At 40.5% G+C, this 19,500-nt stretch overlaps 1 protein-coding gene across 1 annotated transcript; it reads right to left on the bottom strand.

Annotated features, from left to right (window-relative positions):
- Positions 1–15,344: 15,344 nt before the first annotated feature.
- LOC123180042 (HIV Tat-specific factor 1 homolog) lies at positions 15,345–18,094 on the bottom strand. Its single transcript, XM_044592003.1, has 6 exons — positions 17,815–18,094; positions 17,559–17,687; positions 17,388–17,486; positions 17,043–17,311; positions 16,166–16,353; positions 15,345–15,580 (listed from the first exon to the last, which is right to left on the bottom strand). Exons 1-4 carry the CDS (start codon positions 17,981–17,983, stop codon positions 17,127–17,129), a joined length of 582 nt encoding a protein of 193 aa, XP_044447938.1. The 5' UTR covers positions 17,984–18,094; the 3' UTR covers positions 15,345–15,580; positions 16,166–16,353; positions 17,043–17,126.
- Between the last annotated feature and the right edge of the window lie 1,406 nt (positions 18,095–19,500).

The following is a 19,500-nucleotide window of genomic DNA, read 5'->3' on the forward strand; positions in this document are numbered from 1 at the left end:
TCCATAAGTACCAGACTGCCATTGCCACTGTTTCTTTCAAGTTTGGTAGCCCACGCACTTCGACATCTTGCTCTGGAAGGCACAACATATACTCCAAAATCACTTCACCTGCCCTGTCGGACGCCTTGCATTCAAACAAATAGGTGTCTTATGGTATGGTATCCGGGACCGCCTTGCATTCAAACAATAGGTGTCCTATGGTATGGTATCTGAGCAGGGCAGGTCAGGTTTATCTTCAAACACTATGGAGCGTCCTCCAAATGAAGATTTTCAAATGAAGATTTTAATCTTGGCTGTAGTAGCAGTAGTTTGATGGATGTAATAGTTTGAACTATGTTTAATTTCGGTTTTAATTAAAACTATGTTTAATTACATTTTAGTTAGAACTATATTTAATTATGCTTGAATGATGTGTAGTTGAACTTGCTATGTTTGAATTATGTTTGAAATGATGTAGTAGTTGAACTAGTTTTACATCTTCAAATACATCATCTGTTTGAGTAAGACTTTCATATCACCAAATATACATCTTTTGAAGTTAGCTCTTTTTTGGAGATGTAAAAAGCACTTTTCGATTATGTAAATCATACACACCCACTTTTATATCTCCAAATTTGCATCATCTATTGGAGATGCTCTAAGAGGTCTTAAGAGAAATTCAACTGCTACTCATATACAATACCAAGAAAGGCAACAACACTTTTACATGAGCTTCAGGCTTTCAGCCAATGGCGACACTATCAGAATGTTAGAGCTGAGCTTCGCTTATAATCCTTTGGAGCAAACAATACCCTCACGAAGAACTGTCCATAGTCCAAGATTGAGTCATCAGGAGAAACAACAGCTCCGACATGTTCATCTTGAAAAGTCCACTGGAACACTGAACCATTCACTTCTAAAAAACATGCAGTTCTTCATTTGCTGTCACCGCGACAACATGCTTGAATAGTTTTTCCTCACCAAATAATTTGTCATCAAACAGCACAACCCCACAAAGAGGATAGTTATCATATCCGGTGCTAAAAGCAGTGAACAACACATGGTGAGGATGGCTGACCTTTGCATATACTTGTATTACAGCCTCAACACTTTCTAAAAAGACTATATATTTCAAGTCACTAGTAGAAAACAGGGCTTTGGTCACAGGGCAGTATTCACGAACCGGGACTAATGTGAGCATTCGTCCCGGTTCGTGCGGCTAAGGCATTAGTCCCGGTTCACCTGGGCCCTTTAGTCCCGGTTGGTGCCACGAACCGGGACTAAAGGGTGCGATGCCCATTAGTCCCGGTTGGTGCCACCAACCGGTACTAATGGGCTTTGGGGCATTAGTACCGGTTCATGGCACGAACCGATACTAAAGATCCCATTTTCAAACTCTACCCCCCCGGACCGCCTTCTCAGTTTTAGAAAAAACAAAAGAAAATGATGGAAATGTCAAAAAAATAAAATAAAATAAGTTTCCCATCTGATATGTGGTCTAGTTGTTCGGAAAATTAACAAATATGAATTTCGACTTTATTTGCAAAATCTCTCTGGAATTTCTTAAAATGGGCATAACTTTTGCATACGAACTTGGATGAATTTTTTTTAATATGAAAAATCATCTACTCGAAAATTACATCCGAATTCCAACAAATTAAGTTCATGGCCCCGGATGCTCCTTGACTAGCGTCAATGCTAGCGGCGAAGTAATATCCAAGCTCCCTTGTCGGCCTGCGTCTCATGGTTGTAGGAGGAACCAAATCTGGGTCTTTCAACGGAGGACACATGCCTGGGTCCTGGGATCTTTAGTATCGGTTCGTGCCATGAACCGGTACTAATGCCCCAAAGCCCATTAGTCCCGGTTCGTGGCACCAACCGGGACTAAAGGGCCCAGGTGAACCGGGACTAATGCCTTAGCCGCACGAACCGGGACGAATGCTCACATTAGTCCCGGTTCGTGACTGAACCGGGACTAATGTGAATACTGCCCTGTGACCAAAGCCCTGTTTTCTACTAGTGACTTGAAATATATAGTCTTTTCAGAAAGTGTTGAGGCTGTAATACAAGTATATGCAAAGGTCAGCCATCCTCACCATGTGTTGTTCACTGCTTTTAGCACCGGATATGATAACTATCCTCTTCGTGGGGTTGTGCTGTTTGATGACAAATTATTTGGTGAGGAAAAACTATTCAAGCATGTTGTCGCGGTGACAGCAAATGAAGAACTACATTTTCTTGGTACTGAAAGCCTGAAGCTCATGTAAAAGTGTTGTTGCTTTTCTTGGTATTGTATATGAGTAGCAGTTGAATTTCTCTTAAGACCTCTTAGAGCATCTCCAATAGATGATGCAAATTTGGAGATATAAAAGTGGGTGTGTATGATTTACATAATCGAAAAGTGCTTTTTACATCTCCAAAAAAGAGCTAACTTCAAAAGATGTATATTTGGTGATATGAAAGTCTTACTCAAACAGATGATGTATTTGAAGATGTAAAACTAGTTCAACTACTACATCATTTCAAACATAATTCAAACATAGCAAGTTCAACTACTACATCATTCAAGCATAATTAAATATAGTTCTAACTAAAATGTAATTAACATAGTTTTAATTAAAACCGAAATTAAACATAGTTCAAACTATTACATCCATCAAACTACTGCTACTACAGCCAAGATTAAAATCTTCATTTGAAAATCTTCATTTGGAGGACGCTCCATAGTGTTTGAAGATAAACCTGACCTGCCCTGCTCAGATACCATACCATAGGACACCTATTGTTTGAATGCAAGGCGGTCCCGGATACCATACCATAAGACACCTATTTGTTTGAATGCAAGGCGGTCGACAGGGCAGGTGAAGTGATTTTGGAGTATATGTTGTGCCTTCCAGAGCAAGATGTCGAAGTGCGTGGGCTACCAAACTTGAAAGAAACAGTGGCAATGGCAGTTTGGTACTTACGGTATGAGCGTCGTAAGTTGATGCATGGAGAAAAAAATACAAAACGATGCTCAAATTAATATGGCAGTGAGATGTTTAGCAGCATTTAGCGGCTAACTATATTATCTCATACAGTCCTAAGGCCAAGGTGAGATCAGACGCTTGGTGTAAACCAAGATATGGCTTTTGATGTGGACACGCTCCTGTGGCCGGTTGGAGCAACCATCCGAGACCATCATGCAAAGTTGATTGTAGCTGCAAATGAAAAGACTGATCTTTGCTTTGACTCATTCACAACAGAGGCAGTTGCAGTGAGGTTTGGAATGAACCTGACACGTATAGTTAGATGTAGTAAGATTCAGGTCAACTCTAATAGTGTGGAGGTTCTTGCTGCCCTAATCGATGGTTATTCTTCCTCGGTAGCTTATGCTATCTTTGATGGGTGTTATTTTAGGTAGCTCGACTTTACTCATGTCATCTATGATCATTGTAATAGAGAAAGAAATCATGTAGCTCAAGAGTTGGCTAGGATAGCTTGATTTTTCCTCCAAATATCTGGATGTGCTAGTTCCTCTTATTGTAAGCGATGCTATGATCCTTATGAATGAATAAAGGGGAAAATAATTGTAAAAAAAAACTACTTAAACTACATCGAAGATGAAACTACTCCTCATCGAAATTCTCGAACTGCTCCCAGAACTCATCCTTCTCCACCGAGTCACCCCAGCCCAGACGGAAGGAGTACATCTTTATCTTTACTGGATTAAAGAAAAACGTAAAAGCCCGGAGAGAGAGAGAGAGACCTCGCTCGTGCATCCGGGGGGCAACCAAGCTTACGTGCCTGGGTCGATCCCAGCCACCCCAGATCGCCCAACATTCACGCATCACCCGATCCCCCACGCACGCCGCAGAGCCTGGTCGCCCGTCGCCCAATCGCCTGCTCGTCGCCGGCCCTCCTCCGCGTCCAGCCCTCCTCCTTTCTCATCGCCAATCGCCATGGATGCTGCTCGCCTTCTGCATCCTGTAGACCCACTTGTAGTTGGCTGGTTCCCCAAGAGGCCAATACCTCCATCTCCCCGAGGCCCCAATGTCCACCCAGGTCTGCTCGATCGACTACTTTTCGTGTTCTGAATTTTGGCATCTACATGCTCTTTGATTTCTGAATTCTGGTACAGAATATAGTCACACTGATATTATAATTAATAAATTGCCTTCTACTATATGTGGATGCGTATAGTTCGATGAATTGTCTTCAGATAGATTGATCGATAAATAATATACGGCATTCAGATAGATTGCTACTGTGCATTGCACTCAGATAGATTGGTGACGTATGCTGTATCTAAAATAGGCTGACATTTTGCATTCTTCCACCGGGACTCTAAATTCCAAATGGAGTCTCAAAATCCGTCTAACCTGAACTTCCATGACAAACAAATAATTGATGCTAAAAACCACTCCATCCTACTCAAACTTGCATGCCTAAATCAAGGGTAAATAACAGCTATGGTAGTCGACAGGATAACCAAGTTTCTATTTGGTCGCAACAAGTGCTGCACCGAATCGGCCAAGACAAGAAGCCAAGAAGCACCTCCAGGCTTCCAGCGATCCACATGATTAAGTAATAAAGCTACAAGCATACTAATAAAAGGATTCAGTTGAGTGGCAAGCATTATCCTGTTCTGGTGTCTGCACCCGGATAAACCACAGACGAACAGGCCATAAAGTCTCCTCAATGGTCCTGCATCACATGTTTGCAAAGGACAGAAACATCTAAGCGTGTTTCAGAGCGCTAGCAAGCAGAAACATTTGCATGTATCATCATTTATGCAACAGGGGGCAGCCCTACACCTCATCGATCAGAAGCTCTGTACAACATCACTTTAAGGAGGTAAAGCAAACTACACAAACAGCAGAGATGCCACACAATCCATTGATATCATTCAAATGGGCATATAGGAAGTATCAGCTTTTTCGCCAGGAATTGGGGAAGGGGGCACAAATCAGAGGGAGACTGCACACCAATACATGCAGGAAAAGTTATCTTGAGTTGTGCATTTAATATACTATACCAACTGTAATTGGGCAATGGGAAACTATATTAATACCAGAACAATAAGAAATTGGTTGTAATTCAATACTAGAAGAAACATAATGTATACAGAACCAAACAAAAATATTAGAACCAAGTGAATTAGATATCATGTAAACTAGAGTCCAGCATTAAAACTCTGAAACCACAAGTACCTTTTTGGAGAATCATGGAAGCAAAAGCATATCAAAATACAAGCCTAATATGAATGTTTCTAACACATGCTTGCACAATTTATTGTCGTCAACAGAGTACTCTTAGAACCCCCCAAAAAAACTCCTGTTTAAAAGGACAGAGGAACCAAAAGAACAATCATTAATTTCTGTCAGATCAGTCTAGAATACAAATCTTGAGCTAATTCTCACTGATTTCCATCGGATGCAATAATGCTATAAGAATGCACACTTATATAATGGAGGGCGGGAGCTCTGCCTATACTTAATATACGGGAGCAGTGTTAACAAGGTTTTTACAATTTGTGGTACTGTATGAAGACGTCACCGATAAACGTTTAATATCCAGACCTCATTGATAAACATTTGCAATTACCTCAATTCTACGCTACTCCTACTGCCCTATCACACAGCCTAATATCATCGAGTATTGTGTAAGCCGTACCCGTAGTAGTATGACAAGTGGATTCGAGTTCACTCATTTTTCACATTTGAAAGACCAGAATATGAACAGTAATTCAGGAATTTTCCACACAAAAATCTAAAGCGCCAGACGTTCGGTAAATATAAAACAAACCTGCGCATGCTCACGCCATACTTGCTTTGTATAGGCATATGTAAGCCATCTGAAAATCCCCTGTTAAAGGAACAAATTGCTTTAACTATCGAGATTTCAAATCACTAATCTTGTGTTTAAGAAAACAATTACTCACCTCCGCCGGTAAATTTCAAAACTTCATCATTATCCAGTATGGTTTTGATTTCATCATTAAACTGGATCCACTCGTTATCATCTTCCTTAACCAAGGCAACATAGTGTCAAGCATTGCAATACCGTTTGCGCTCACTTTTGTTACTTGCTACTTTGCTGTTTTTTATTGTTCCTATTACAAAAATCAATATCTACTATTATTACTACACTTGTATCACCATCTCTTTGCCGAACTAGTGCACATATACAATTTACCATTGTATTTGGTGTGTTGGGGACACAAGAGACTCTTTGTTATTTGGTTGCAGGGTTATTTGAGAGAAACCATCTTCATCCTATGCCTCCCACAGATTGATAAACCTTAGATCATCCACTTGAGAGAAATTTGCTACTTTCCTACAAAACTCTGCGCTTGGAGGCCCAACGAGCCTACAGGAACAAGTTGTGTAGTAGACATCAACAATACTAAATCAATATTAGTAGATGCATCATTAAATTAATTTGCGTACTATAAAACTTTTATATTATAGATATTATTGTTTTTAAATATAAATTTGGTCAGACTTTATGTAGTTTGACTTCCGAAAAATCTTATATGCGGACTAAAAAGAAAACAGGGGAGAATATACCTTCACGTGATTCTAGAGATAGATAGGAAAGGAAGGATGACCGACTGTGATTTGTTCCTTCTTGTGAATTCATTGTGTTACCAAATAATTGCCGATCATGGCTGAATTCTTCACATGGATTTATTATGTTACCAGATATTTATTGCCAAAGAAAAGATTGATTACCGACTGTGAATTTATGGCATTACCAAATATTGACATCATTTGAGCTAAAGATCGTTACCAAAGAAATTGGGAGGGATGAAAAACAGGTGGAAGGGTGAAGGTAACGTAAGGAGGATGGATGAAGGATGGGCGGAAGAAAAACTAACAACCTTACATATTTTTTATTTTTTATTATAATAGGTAGCACTTGGATGACCATGGAATGGTGGATGTGATTTTTTTTTGGCAACACAAGCCCTCAAAAGAGGGCTAAATTTTATTCATTAACAACCTAAATAGTGTACAGATAATAGTTTTCCCATAGGAAAAGAGATGGCTTCAAAGCCATTTTAGAGTTACATGTAGCAGCCTTGCTGCAAAGGAAGTTGCAAGGAGAAGTAGATTTATTCGATGAAGCTTTCCTTGCAAGAGAATGAGCTAGGGTATTTTGGATTTTCGGAATGTGCTTGACACGTGCAAGATTCAACGCTGGAGATGGTGTCGAAGAACTCAGTTAAAATCGACCTAATCCTACAATGTCCTAGTTGCTGGATTTAGTCCTTGGCTTCCATCACTACTACTAGATTCCTACAATCGGAGAAGAATAGAACCAAATTCAATGCTTTCACAATCGCGACTGCCAAGAGAAGTCGCAGTACTTTGGCCTGCAGAACATAATATACTCTAATGGAGGTAGCTTGTATAAATATTTTATGACCATTGAGCTCATCCTTAGAAATACTCCAAGAAAGGCTTCATTTGTTGTCTCCTTGGGATTAAAGGCAACATCAACATATACTAAGATCAGTAAACTTATTGTCCTCTTCCCAATCCTCCATTAAACATGCATTTAGCATTGCCTTTGTAGCATGTATTACCTACATTGGGCTAATTTTTTTAAGGAGATCATTCCTAGCTTTCCAAATATTATGCTTAAGTTTAGCTCTGGATGCTTCATAGATAAGATTTGTAGGATAATATCAGTGGGATAAAAATTGTGATTCAGCCTATCAGTTTTCAAACCAAAGTAAAACCAAATCATTCTTCAGACATTACAGAAAAAGAAGATATGCAAATATGTTTCTTCCCCGCCACATTTGCAACAATTTTTACTACTCCCTCCATTTTTGTATACAAGACCACTATCCCATTTTATAGATACCAAGAAAAACAAAGACAACTAATAAATAGCATGATTAATTGTTTTGAAAAATCTAGAAGCTCTCATACCTGCTACAGTTGCCCTTCTAATAAGACTCCAAGCAAAATTTCAACCCTTGGTGACATTGTTTTGTCTTTCCAAACTTGGTTGAGCAATGTTACTTCTTGATCTGTAATAAGAGATCTTTGACATGTAGAGCTAACTCGGGATTCCTGCAAAAATGTTTTATATCAACTTTTTGTGGTGCATGCAACATTAGGAGTACGAGTCCAACAAATCATATCTTTGCAATCAGCATTGATGGCATGAATATCTAAAATTTTGTTCTTGAAGTTATCGTCAAAATAAGCACTAATCTTATCTTCATCCCAACATTTAGAATTGTGTTTCCGGAGGTCACTATGATGCTAGGATAAGGCCTCTCCAAATTTGCTTTAAGGTGGTCATGGATATTATCCCAATCTTTACACCAAGAGTAGTCCAGATGCAAGATTTGCCCTCGGAAATTTGTAATTAACAAGAGCTGAGCATCATGGGGAGAACTTTGACAATTGAAGTCGAAAAGGCAAACTTGGGACAAGAAGCATTAGGTCTTCAAATAGAGGAATTATGGAAGTATTTAGCTTTTAAAATTTGGGTAATTAAAGAGGAAGTGTAATAAATAATCCTCGAAATAGTCGTAGCCACTAAAGGTTTATTCATGATGGATATATCTCTAATGCCTAACCCACCTTCATGCATAAGTTTCTAGATGTCTTCCCATGCTCTAAAGAAAATAGGCTTCTACTTATATCTTTTTGGATCCATGTCCACCATAATTTTCTAACAATAGAGGTAAGCTTGGATATAGTGCCTGTATTCAAAAGAACAGCAGACATGTAATAAACACGCAAAGATGGAAAAAACAGATTTAATTAGAGTGAGTTTGCGAGCATGTGAGAGCCTTTTAGACTTGTACTCCCTCCGTTCCAAAATAGATGACTCAACTTTGTACTAACTATAGTACAAAGTTAGTATAAAGTTGGGTCATCTATTTTGGAACTGAGGGAGTAGCTATTTAATCTAGCTTTAAATTTATAGATGATAGAGCTATAGGCAGCAACTCTATTCTTACCCGAGCTCTAGTGAGCTCCCCAGCGAGCACGCCGTCCAGACCTACACCCTGCCCAATGCCACCTCTCTCTCTTCTCTAATCTCCCATCTCTCTATCTCTCCCTCTCCAATGGTGATTAAACCAAAGCAATGTAGACCAAAGCTCTCATATCAATTGTAGGATCAGAGAAGATAGGTCTAGAGGGGGGTGAATAGACTCTTAACCAACCAAAGGTGCAGTTTTTAGTTTTCCTAGAATTTAGGAAGATTTGGGCATTAGTTAAGATGTCACTAAGACTTTCTACACATGCATACCTAGATATAGGGCAGCGAAAATAATACAACATGCAATTGTGTGGAACGTAAAGGAGTAGAGTTTGGAAGATCAAACACAATGAAGACACGGATATTTTTGGTGTGGTTCCGATAGGTGGTGCTATTGTACGTCCACGTCAATGGAGACTTCAACCCACGGAGGGTAACATCTGCATGAGTCCACGGAGGGTTCCACCCATGAAGGGTCCACGAAGAAGCAACCTTGTCTATTCCATCATGGCTTACGTCAACGAAGGACTAGCCTCACTCGGGGTAGATCTTCACGAAATAGGTGACCTCATTGCCCTTACAAACTCCTTGGTTCAACTCTACAATATCTTGGAGGCTCCCAAGTGACGCCTAACCAATCTAGGATACACCACCCTCCAAAAGGTAATAGATGATGTGTTGATGATGAACTCCTTGATCTTGTGCTTCAAATGATAGTCTCCTAAACACTCAATCACTTTCTCACAGATTTGGCTTGGGTAGGAGAAGGATTGGAGTGTAAAGCAACTTGGGGAGGCTAGAAATCATGGTTCAAATTGTTGGATTGGAATCTCTTGATCTCAACACATGATTAGGTGGTTCTCTCTCAGAAAATGAATGGTGGGAGTGTAGAGTCATTCTGATGGCTCTCTTAGAGAGTAGGTTGCGGTGGAGGGGTATTTATAGCCTTCACCCAAAATCCAACCGTTGCACACTTTTGACTCAACTCGGTGACACCGATCAGATATTTCGGTGAGACAGACTTGTGTAAAAGATATGAACGTTGTGCTTTTCGGTGATCGAAGTGGAAATCTTGGAGAGACCGATATGCAATATGTAGGCATGACCTCTTTTCGGTAGTTCCGAATCAGTTCAACTCGGTGATTCTAAAATGAACGAATGGACTTACAAAAACTTGGTGAGACCGATCGCAATCTCGGTGTGACCGAAATTCTAGGGTTTGGCTTGGCAGTGTATATGATCATCTCGGTGGATCCGGCATAGATGTTTTCGGTGGGACTGAGATGGAACATTAGGGTTTGGACATATATGAAATGGAGGAAGTGTTTGAGAATTTTTGGAGCAATATCGCTAAGCACTTGAGTCGTGATCAAAACCTCACCCACTTTTAATAGTACTAGCTTTCCTATGGGCTAAAAGTGATGTTGGATCACTTAACCAAAAGTGTAGGAGTCTTGAAGCTTCGCCAATTCCATGTCCTTAGTTTTTTGAAGGGGTCCATGTCCTCGTGTCTTTGCCATGCCACTGTTGAACTTATCTGAAATATACTTGATAAAGGTGTTAGTCCAACAATATGTATGTTGGCATGAATTACTAAAACTGCCAAGGGAGCACGTGCGCTTTCAGCTCCTTGCGCGTGTAGGGTTTATGGGGCCCCCTTGTATCACTTTCCCTAGCAGACTTTTCCAGCAAGGCCACACACACGTGAGGGTTGTGCAAAAAAGACAAATATTTGGCTTTTCAACAGACGTGAATTTATTCGTTTTGCACACATGGCATCTCAAGTTATTTTATTCTGAAATTTTATACATATATACATGTGTACTTGTATAATTATTTTTCAGATTTTTTTTGAAATAAAAAAGTATGAATTTTGAAATTTTCAAAAAATCCAGCTTCCATGGATGGGGGCCGAGCTCCAAAATGCCGTTCTCCAGCATAGGTCGCTTTCTTGTCATGTGAAAATGGAGAGAGTACATGACACCGACCCGATATTGCCGTCTGTGAGACCGAACGGCAGAGAGAGATAGTCTGCCGCCAACCCGGTGCCGCCGTCTGCGGGCCCGAATGGTAGACGCACAGGCCACACACACAGAGACCGGGGTGCGACGAGCCCGACCGCATCGATCGAGTCGCTCCCTCCGCCGACGACTCCTCCCGACCTCCTCGTCTGCTCCCATCGCGCCGCCCCAATCAAGCTCCACCAATGTCGCCCCCGTAGCGGGCCTCCGCCTCCGCAACCACACTTTGTTCGTCTTATAGTGCTTCCCGATACACACCCCTGTCATCATCGTTGCATACACTGTGGATTCTGATCAGGGCCAAGCAATCCCTTTTTTGATTGTGCATCTGTCATATTGTGGCCACCTGGCTTGCATCATCGTGGGTTACTTGTTATGATTGGCTACCTGGCTTGTTTATGGTGGTGATCGCCTTATTACTGACTATTAATCATCTTGAGAAGTTTTACCTCACCGTCTCCGGTTGAGTACAAAAATCACTTGTAGAATTAATGTTGTTTCCCATACTAGCTACAATTAATACAATTAGTAGTAGTGATGTTTTGCAATTAATATAATAATTACCGTTCGTGATGGATACATCATAAGAGCGGCGTGGGACATCGGATATATGTGGTCGAACGGCTTAGATCAATTGGATTCACTCAGCAGTCGAGCATACACATTTTACTGCATTGGGTATTTGGGTTAGTTGACGTTTTATTCCTTGCTAAACAGAGCATCGGCGCATGGGTTAGTTCAAAATATAGAATGCATTGCACTCACAGTGTACGATCTATTAAACTGGGCCGTAATGCAAAGCTTGCACCAGATGCAAGAATTATGGTTGGGGCCCAAGATCAACCCAACAAACTAATTGGACTGCAACTGAACTTCAGCCCTGACAAACCCATGACGCAAGTTGAGCATTCTTTCCAAGGCTTAGATCATTTGGACTCATCCAACTCGTACTTTTATAAGTAGTAAGTAGATGAGACGGCTCTCGGACATTAGCACTTGCATATGGTTATCTATGTTTGCACCTTCTATTTATGTCTTACTCATTTGCCTGATTAGATCCAATTTATTGTCAACAAAATTATTCAGTGATCAACTTAGATGACCCTACCACCGCACACCGTACTTGGCGCATAACGACTTTCAAGTATCGGCTCTGGTGTTTTAATACCAACGATGAGCGATTTCGTTTTGGGCATGATGACCGGCACAGCTGGATGCTTCCAGAAGCAGGGAACTTTTTGACTTACTTCCATTTCCGCGGGAACTGGATGTGCACTGTTATTGATTGCCCAACAGGCTATCTGACCAGGTTCATCACAAAAAGTTTGGGAAAGGATAAGAGAATCCAGGAGAACAGAACAGAGATTCCTGAAGGTCTGCCCAACGAAAAAAAGAAACAAATCAGAGGACAGTTGCCGAAGTACATTGAATGTGCCGATATGCTTCCATGGAAAGGAGCTTATGTCCATGCTGCCACATGCCTCCTTGGGCACATGGGCTTGCAGAATTCCTTTACAACCATGTACCAACATCTAGAAGGCATTCAAATATTTGATACTGAGGTTGTTACAAAAGCCGGGGAGCATTTCATAATCCATATTGCTGAAGCCGGTAGATCTGATTTGCTGTTTCAAAATATTGACACCAGTTTCCTAGATAATTTTAACAGGATGGGCGAAGCACTTCTACGAGATGCCCAAAATTGGTCTGGTCGTACAGCGCAGGCCTCTGGGATAATGGTGGACGCTAGTCTCGACAGATGGGCTCTAAAAAAAACATGTGAAGTCAGCAGGACATGAGATAAAAAAGGTTGAAGAAAAATCATTTGGGGCTGAGGTGGAGAATCAACTACTAATTATCGAGGATTTGAGATTGTACTACAGGAAAAGACCCAAGATGTGCAGATTTAATTTGAAAGATCTGCCTGTAGATCTTGGTCCTCAGGGCCCAGTCAACAACAAACTTGATGGCCTTCTAAAACTTGGTTCCCAAGATTTTACACATGTCCTCATCAAACCTTTTTTGAAGTTTCAGAGAGCAGTCCATGACAATACAAAATCAGATAACAACAAAGGCAATGCAAAGATAGATGAAGAAAATACAGAATCTTCCTTTGAGAATCACAATGCCCAGTCAAATATGACCAAAGAGGTTGACAAGCTCAGTGATATCCTGGATCCCCAACAATTCACATACGGTTGCAATGTTTCAGCTGATGTCATGTTACCAAAGAATAAAAAAGCTGAAGTAAACCATGGTTGTGCTGGTCTCTTTAATCCCGGGAATACGTGTTTTGCAAATTCTGTTTTGCAATACCTTCATTGCATACCAGAGCTGAAGGCAGCCTTACTAAGGTTTGATTTAAGAAACACTGTAATTTGTTTGTCAATGTTCTTTCTGTTCATCACACATTTAATTTTCCTCTAGGCATTTAGAAGAAGGTATGGATGATGAATTGGTTGACCAAGCTTCTAAGAACCTAACTAAGGCTGTTCGTGATGTCTTTGGACTTCTTGATCATAGTGCAGAACCAATCTCTCCTGACAATTTCTTAAAGGTCAGTAATCAATGTGTTTACCAAAAACCGAGTTCATTTTCTTATCTTTAATATTATCTAATTTGTAGAAACTTGAAGAGAAACATGCAATGTATGAAGAAAAAGAATGGGGTCATTGTAGGCAGCAGGACGCTGGAGAATTCCTACTGCTATTGATGGGAACCCTTACTGAAACTCTTATAACTACAAATGGGTAAATATTTCATTCTGCGCAATTAATGGTCGTCGTTTGCTTCCAATATAAAAATACTTCCTTCTGATACTAGTTTTCTTTTTTCATTATAGGGATAATCTTATCAACAGTATTTTCGGAGTTCATCTATTCAGCAGGTATCCGCTCTCTTTCACTATCAGAAAATAAAGATTTAAAAAACTACAGTAAAAACACAAACAAGTTTAGTCCGTTTAATAATGTTAACATCTTGTTATATCCCACATTTTTATCTAGAAAAATTCAAACTGTTAGCATAACTTTCTCAAAATGTGAACACGAGCCACACCTCCCCTTGGCGCAGCACCAGCAGCTCATTGCCGTCTCCAGCACCACCTCCTTACTTTCCAACCTCAGCAGCCAGCCTTTTCAAACTCTACCCCCCCCCCCCCCCCCCCCCCCCCGACCGCCTTTTCAGTTTTAGAAAAAACAAAAGGAAATGATGGAAATGTCAAAAAAATAAAATAAAATAAGTTTCCCATGTGATATGTGGTTTAGTTGTTCGGAAAATTAACAAATATGAATTTCAACTTTATTTGCAAAATCTCTCTGGAATTTCTTAAAATGGGCATAACTTTTGCATACGAACTCGGATGAAAAAGTTTTTTATATGAAAAATCATCTACTCGAAAAGTTACATCCGAATTTAACTGGGGGAACCCCGTTAAACATTTTCAAAATCCTCAAAAACCTAACAGAAAAAAAGTTACGGGGCTTTTAAGATCTAGAGAGGCAAAAAAATGCAAAAAAATGCAAACTTTGGTCAAACTATGATCAAACAATGGTCAAACTAATTATTCTAGAATATTACTGTTACTAAATAATTATTTCAGTTTTTTTGAATTTTGGTCAAATATGGTCAAACTGTGGACAAACAATGGTCAAACTAATTATTCTAGAATATTAGTGTTACTAAATAATTATTTCAGTTTTTTTGAATTTTGGTCAAAGCTAGCCAAACTGTGGTCAAACTGTGGTTAAATAGTGGTCAAACAATGGTCAAACTAATTATTCCAGAAATATTAGTGTTACTAAATAATTGTTGTTTTTTAAAACAATAGTTTCAAACTCAAATAGTGAAATGTGTCACTTCATGCTCAAGCTAAATTCCTGAGGGTTAATAGGATTGACATCTTATTATTGTCAGGAAAACAACATGTGCAGACTTGGAAACGAGGGAGAATAGAACCCGGAAGTTAAGCATGCTCAGGCTGGAGTAGTGAGAGGATGGGTGATCGTCCGGGAAGTTAGATGATTTCGAATGACGAGGGGTGATTAGAGATTAGAGGATAAATTAAGCAGTGATGAGGGGTGGTGATTAGAGATTAGAGGTTAAAATAATTCAGAAATTTGAAAATCAAAGAAAATTTCAAAAAAAAATTGCAAAATTTTTTTTCAAAAAGAAAAATCATAAAATTTCCTTCAGTCCCGGTTGGTGTTACCAACCGGGTCTAAAGGTGGAGCTCCACGTGGCCGCGACCTTTAGTCCCGGTTCGTGTAAGAACCGGGACTAAAGGGGGGAGGCATTAGTAACGACCCTTTAGTCCCGTTTCAAAACCGGGACTAAAAGCCCTTACCAACCGGGACAAAAGCCCCCTTTTCTACTAGTGAGTCCAAATTGCAATTATCACCAGAAATCCGTTCATAAAGCATGAGATCAGCTTCAGTCCGGACATCAATCTCAGCATATGCAGAAAGTAGTTGCTTGTCATCTGATTCATCCCCTTCTTTCTTTACCCAAAGATCAACTTCTACTAAAGCCTTATCCAACAAATACATTCCTCGACAAGGGCTACAAAGTGGTATGACAAAGGAACCCTAGGATTTAACAGCTTGTTAGAACTAATAAGCGATATCCACTTCCACATACATTAGCATGTATCAACACAACAAACTCAATAAGATATACTTGCACATGTTCAAATTAACTATTGAGTGATACTCCCATCTTGAGGTTGCTTTTTTTTTTTACATATGCAAGACATGCAAGTTAATGCAATTGTGTCCGTTTTATCAATTGCTCAACATTTATGACATATCAGATTAGATTACCACTAGGGACCTCACAATAATTACCCAATGCCCCTCTACTATCCGGCTGATTGGGAGTTATAACCGTCTTAATTGCACATGTGTAATAAAAAACGACAAAGAAATAGAGTAAGTGTCTATATTGAAGTATATTAACAAGATGACCGGTTTTGTATGTTGGTGGTAAAAGTATAATCATATCCAATTTTGAGAACTGGTCTGATGGCTTGATGTGATCATCTATCTAATGCTTATAACAACATAAAGAGCAGATCTTTTGAACATGGAGAAACAAATTAACCTGACCTCTCACACATCTTTTAATAGATGCAAGTAATGAAGGAGACAAATCAAAGAACCAATGTTAATTACCTTCTTTTCAATCGTGACAGCGTCATCCCTGGGACGGTTAAAGACGTAGTTCCGTCGTGGGTCCAAGTAATCCCGAATGGCACATATTCCATACACACTAATGGGATACGAGGGTTCAAAGCTTGATAGACGCATGGAGAATAATTGTAGCATATAACTTGGTGTGCGCTCTCCAAGAGTTGATGGGGCTGCAGTTATTTAGTGAGAACAAAAGCAAGTTATTATTTTAGTGAAAACAAAAGCAAGTTGGTAACAAAATACATAGATATCTTTCCTACTTATAAAGGTTGGAGTTGTGCACTACCCACATGTGGGAGTAGCAACATTCCAAGAGACATAAATAAACAAATGTAACTTTTACTAGGTGTGAGACCTATCCCAAATAAACAAATACACTGCTACCCTAGTGTGAGAATAACATTCTTGTAAAAACAAAAAATATAAATGCAACTATGCCTCCAATTCAAAATAATGGTCTTGATTTTAGTTTCTCTGCCCAACCAATTCTTCGGTTCTATGTCATAGCAGAAGAGGGCAAACAAATTAGGCGAGAGATGTTATCCTCCTACCTAATCTACGATCTTGTGCATTCAACTTACTAATGCCCACTACCCTATGTTCCAAATTCAAAATGTATCTGACTATAAATCTTGCAAAGGACCTACTACGGTCGCTCGAGACTCTTTAGCGACTACAACATGATTATTTTATTATATTCACACTCTTTTTAATTGTGAACCATGCAGCAGCCGCAAAACACCAGTAATTCCTCATTTTTTATGGTTTCCTAGCAACGCACGAGCATTGTGCTAGTCAGTATATCACAACGGCAGATGAATTAATTACTAGGAATGAACGAATAGCAAACAGCACTTACTGGTAGAAGTGTCATGGGTCTTGTAGATACGGTGGTGGCAGTTGAGCCCAAGGACGCAGGCACCTGTTGCGTCAGGGAACACTCTCATGGGACAGACGGGGCAAGGAGAGCATCATCATCCTTCTCCTCCTCCTCCTCATCATCATCATCATCACCTCGCAGAGCCATAATCTCCCTGCACAGCTTCTCGTGTTCACTAAGCTGTTGGGAGTACCTATGTACCCATTTGTCATCTATCTCATCTGCTTCACTCTTGGGGTAGAGCTTTCCTGAAGAATTGATGTAGAACAGCTCAGCAGATAAATATATATTTTTGTTTTATCTGTTGAGAGAATCAGCAGCAACCTGGACAGTTTGTCTCGGCTAGTATCACTTGGCAATTGCGGTCGTCGTCTTCATAATCGCTGCCCTCCTGTGTGCTACAGTCATCGACTCCTTCCCCTCCTACAGAACCAATCAATGTAAATCTAGGATCTATGGATACTTAACACATCTGTAGGGAGAATAATTGGCTACCTTGTTCATCGTCGTCATCAGTGCCCTCCTCCCGTGCGCTCCAGGTGCCCCAGCAGTCATCGCTGTCCTCCTCCCGCGGGAACATGAGGTCCAAGGCACGCCTGGCGACTTCACATGGATCTGAATATGCTGCTCGGTGACAATAGACAAATAGAAATTTGATCAACGACTAATTGAGTTGGCGGAAACAAGATCAGTAAGAGGAATTCCAGTGAGGCATGAACAAAGGAAGAGTGGAGATGCACGATATACGCACATGTGCTCATGCGCGCCGGCTGGTCATGGAGCTCGGCAACCTCCACCCCCTCCCGCCGATCGCCTGGGTCTTCCGGGTAATCCCAATCGGCGCTAGCGTCGGGGTAGTGGGCGCTGTGATACGACAGGTTCCTCGATCCAAGGAAGACTTGCTCCTCCGTCGACGCCATCAACACGCCGCTAGGGTTCCTTGGCGACGGCGCGGCGGCGTCGGCGAGTTGGGTCGGGACAGGTTAGGGATTTCTGCTCGCGGTTGCGGCTGTAGGGAATTCGGACTTGTTTTTTTCTTTTTCTTTCGAGGTACATGGAAGATGGAACGGGTTATAAACGTGGCTGCCTGGATAGGGCCCAAGGCCCGTCCCGGTTGCGTGTGCTCCGCGTCTCAACTGTTAGCATTTTTTGTTTTTTCGGAGAGTTCAACCGTTTCGATATATGTAGAGAAAAGTTCTGATTCTCAGAGTCACGGATTCAAAAAATGTTCACCAAATTCAAAAACAGTTTTTGAATTAAAAAACATGTTGGTGATTTCAAAATAATGAATGTTTTTTCAATTTTAATGAACATTTTTTAACGACTCGCTCAATCAATTTGCTTATGGACTCTTGATGAGTGAAATCAAGCATCACTTGACATTACCAGAGTTTACTCCTATGAAATTAGCCCGTGATCAAAATAGAATAGCTGATAATCTAGCTAATATTGGTCGTTTTGGAGGTAATACCGCTTGTTGGTTAGCATCTCCAACACCAAGCCTAAACTTTGGATATCTAAAAACAGTTTTAAACTAGATGACACCTCACGCGTCATTACGGGAATCAGTTGCAATATATTTCAAGAGATTTGATTTTATGAAACATGAATATTGGAATTGATGATGTATGAACTAAAACAAAAAATGCATATTATATATAGTATTTGATCGTTGTATAGTTCAAAATGCATATTAACGCCTGGAAGGTAGCTGGCCTTGCGTGGTGCCCAAGGATTTGGTTACTGGATGGTAAATTTGCTTACTGTTGCTTAGTCGCTTATCTCACCACCTACTATAAACATGTTTATCGAAAGTTTCAAATATAAACGGTCGTGTATTGTTAAATGGCCATGGCAACTCTCACAGAACAAGAAACTAGTCGTGGGTGTTGTGGTAACGGGTGGAGATCTCTGCACTACTGCATGGTGGTTGGTGTTATAGTGTCGATGACATGTGGGTGCAGAGGTCCACACAACAGTGTGTGCACAGTGCGCTTTTGCAGAGGATGCCCGAACCCCGTGGTAAGTACGGGCTGTCCATAACAACTGGTCACGGGTTTGGCTACCCAATCTGCACCTTTTGCATATTTGTAGGATAAATTTATGGCATTGTGTGTGGGGGGGGGGGGGGGGGGGGGGGGGGGAGACCTCGGCATTGCATTGTGGACGCAACGGGAAAATGGTGGTCTACTCGGGGTCCTCCTCACATTATCTGTTCTAGATATACGCTAGCTTGGCCGTCAAAATGGATAGAATTCCTGAATTGATCCTTTTGAATAAATAGCATAGGTATTCAAAATTCTTCCATTTTCAAAATTTGCAGGGATTCAAGAATTAGTGCCAACATTTTGTCGAATTTTTGATAAATTCTCCAGATTACTGGTACTCAGTATTTTACATTTTTAAGCAAAGGTCATGCTGTTTTCCCCGTCAAACA

This window comes from Triticum aestivum, chromosome 1D (assembly GCF_018294505.1).
Source record: "Triticum aestivum cultivar Chinese Spring chromosome 1D, IWGSC CS RefSeq v2.1, whole genome shotgun sequence".
In the NCBI taxonomy this organism is placed as follows: domain Eukaryota; kingdom Viridiplantae; phylum Streptophyta; class Magnoliopsida; order Poales; family Poaceae; genus Triticum; species Triticum aestivum.